The following is a 3561-nucleotide window of genomic DNA, read 5'->3' on the forward strand; positions in this document are numbered from 1 at the left end:
TCAAACAGTGGAAGTATCATCTTTGTCGTATCGCCACCCCTCTCCCTCCCCAATGTGTTTTCAGTGCATTTTAACCAACCAGAATCCTATTAATGAAGTTATAGATCGATGCCCTTGACCAGAGACATGTTCTCGGTTTTCGGTCAAACAGCCAGATTTGCCATCATTTGTCACGTGGTGTCAGTAATTTGGCTGGGTTTCGTTAGTATGCTGTTGAGCTGTTTGAGGAGAGATTATCAGAAGCGGATATTCCCTTCCGAGCTGTTGGCGCTGGGCAAGTAGTTAGATTATGTCTTCAAGTATGAATGTTCGTTGTACCCGTCTAAAAATATAGTTGCCATGCGAAATGTTCTGGGTACCACTGTTTCTGGCCAAGGAATTGGGCTATTTTAAAGTGATTCGTTGCACTTAACTATTCTGTCAGAAAGTTTCTATTCCGATTAGTATATCAAAGGCAAAAAAATACATTGAGATAGCCTGGCTTGTTTTTTTTTCATCATCAGAACCTTCGTATGCACTAGTCAAAACGAGTTCTGGAGACTTTGTTGTAGGAACTTGCGCATTTTATTGTTCAATTAGACATAGTAACATCTAGAAGCTGAACTGAAATACAGGTGGTGAAAAAATATAAACAATCGGCATCACTAACTTCTTAGTGAACCGTTCTGGAGGGATCTTTTCCAAGGGGCTGGTGAATCGTTGACTTTTGAGGACACGGGATGAAGAGGAGGAAGTGTGTGAACTGGTGGATGCATCAGTAGTTCGTAATCCATACTGAAATGCTTCGAGGCCTCTGGAATATCCGCACTTGGTTCGGTAGTGGCGGTGAGATTTTGCCAATAGGGACCGTTTTCGATGGTATCCATTAACGAAGCACCACCAAATGAATATCTGTTTCTCATCGGCTCAACTTTGGGATAGACCGAATCAAATTTAGTTAGATATCGCATTCGGGATAGTGCATACTGACTGCTGGTTCGAAATGGTGGTTCGGGATAAAAACTGTGTTCACCTGGTAACTGGTGACGTCGAAGACTTGAGTAAATCGCAGTCTCAGCATTGAGTTGGCTAAAATCCGTCTGACTACCTATACTCCGGCGGTGAGGTTCCGCTCGTCGAGTCCGCTGATTCTGAATGGTCTGGTAATATCTGTTTCCACGAACGTTTCGATCTTTCAAACTGTGTGCGCTTCTCGAGTGCAACCCTCCCCCGCGTAGACTATTCCACGATCCTCTTGACCCGTTCAGCAGAGAATTAAACAGCGTACCGGAAGCAACTCTTAGAGAGCTGCCAGGTGGCTTGCTGATATCACTGTTGCTTGAATTTATACTCACATCCTCTATGGATGATTGCTGTGTTGCACAGACTATTGGCAACCATCTCGGTAGCGGCTTTTGATGATGCAAACGCCGTGTACACCAGTAAACAATACCCACAATCAACAGAATCACAATTGTCAATAAGGTACACCAAACACTCAAAAGAATCAAAAGCGATGGACTATATGTGGTATGTTGAACAGCGGCGCCTTCCGTATTGCGATGGCTTGGTCTGCTGGCGGTCGTACCAGTGAGGCTGGAATAGCCATAATCATCCCAAAAGCTTGAACATCCTGGGGCCTCAGACAATTTTGGACATGTTTGAGGAAAGAGTATACTAAATCCAACTGGTCTGCCCCGGTTCTCTCTCATACTCAAAGTTTGTGGAGATTGTAGTACAACAATCAAATGTGTTGCTTCGGTGGAATTGACTTCCACACACTGATGACACCTGGTTTCTAAATTGAAGCTAATGGGTGCATCGGGATCGACGGGTTGTAGTCTAATATACATGGGTATATTTCCCGATGTTCGCCTGTCCGACTCTATCCCGTTCGTTTCACTCTCCCCGATCCAAAGCACTGGGCTTCGGCCACTCTCGATTTCGAACGCTCGTAAATGTTTCAAAGCTAACAAGCTATCTGGATGCATTTGTACCGTGTTTATCAAACGTACCTCGGTGATAACTGTTTCCAAACCTTGAAATGCGCCGGCCTCCAGACGAACCATGTTCAAATTCAGGTAGATGGAAAGCTGCCCAGCACTGGTTGGCAGCTCTTCACCTGGGTTTAAGAGTTTTGCCACAGCGCCTGTTTCGATACCACGAACGGATTCGCGGTTCCCCAGGATAATCTCACCTCTTCCTTTATACTGGCGACATTCGATAAATTTAATTTCCTTTTTTTCTTCCTTTCGCATTTCGCTCGGATGTCGGACGCAAGCGACCATCTGGTTATCGGGAGGACGAAGAAAACAAAACATGGGACACGGTGTTGAGGTGTTTTGATATGTGACGTAGGAAGATCTGGATTCGTCTCTTGTATCGAATGTCCCCACTCGATGATCGGATAGGCGACGCTGAATTTTTGAAGCTCCAGAGACATGGTTAATGATTTGGTAATTGAAAAACAGATCAGTTCCAAACAATATCCAGGTAAACACCAGTGGAAATCCAGACATCAGCAGATTACGACTTTGGTAAGGCACGTGTCCATGCTTGTCACACAGCTTGCTATGCCGATGTGATCCGGAAACAGCTGTCGCAGATCTGAATGACAAAACGTTTGGTGGTGCTGAACGTCCATTGGTTGATCGCTTCAGCCAATAGCTTGGTCGGCGTTGGTGGCCTTGGTCAACCAACCACGGTCGGCACCATGAATTTGTGGACACGAAGGCTGGTGGGTGAATTTCACCACAGTATGTGCGAAGGTGCGTATAAGATCTGAGACCAGGTGGGGTTGTAGTCCAAAGAGTAAAGTAGATTGGATAAATTCTACCTAAACACTTACTCATCTGCATACCAATTTAGTTTTGGTGGAGGCTCACATGGAACTCAGCTGAATCTCTCGTTTATACTCAAGGTCTCACCTATCGAAACTCGCGTCAGTTCGTGCGAATTAATCAAAAGAAGATCTCATAAGAAATCATTTGGCAGGTTTCGATTAGATTCCTCTTCAGAGACAAGCAAATTATATCTGCTTTTGAGAAAACAAGTGTGAATACGCCCAAAGAAATATCTGAAGGAAGCATCTGGATTTATGAATGAACCCTAAGACTAGCGTTTTCCCAAGGTGAAGACTTCTCACTGGGATTCGCACTGCCGAACTATCAACTCACTAGTATGGCCATGATATATATATATATGGACTCTGTATTTTTCAACCAGACGTTAAATTTTCCACACTCGCATTCGCTTCCAAATCCTGTAATTCGTACAGTCATCGCAACCTACCATTTTTCTGCACCAAACCACCCGTACGACGAAAATGCTTTGGTTTTTTGGAAAGTAAAGAGGAAAGTAGATGACGTTATCTAAATAAATACACACTCATTCAAGTTACTGGGTAAACAGTGGACGCTACTGATGAGGAATGCGTGTAGTATGCTTTCTCCTAAATCCGCTTTGCGTCTATTGAAAAGTGAGATCTCTCACGGACTTTGTGGAGTAGTTTTGTAGCATATGTTTGCATTTGAGTAACAGTCAGTGAATATCCAGAAACGTTCAGGAAGACGCGTTCAAGGA

The 3561-nt window shown here is 44.1% G+C and overlaps 1 protein-coding gene across 1 annotated transcript; it reads right to left on the reverse strand.

Annotated features, from left to right (window-relative positions):
- Positions 1-644: 644 nt before the first annotated feature.
- Positions 645-2837, reverse strand: T265_10832 (hypothetical protein; the record flags this gene model as incomplete). The annotated part of the gene is made up of 1 exon (XM_009177313.1): positions 645-2837. One exon carries the CDS (start codon positions 2835-2837, stop codon positions 645-647), a length of 2193 nt encoding a protein of 730 aa, XP_009175577.1.
- Positions 2838-3561: the final 724 nt, after the last annotated feature.

The sequence above is a fragment of the Opisthorchis viverrini genome (genome assembly GCF_000715545.1).
Source record: "Opisthorchis viverrini unplaced genomic scaffold opera_v5_415, whole genome shotgun sequence".
NCBI lineage: Eukaryota > Metazoa > Platyhelminthes > Trematoda > Opisthorchiida > Opisthorchiidae > Opisthorchis > Opisthorchis viverrini.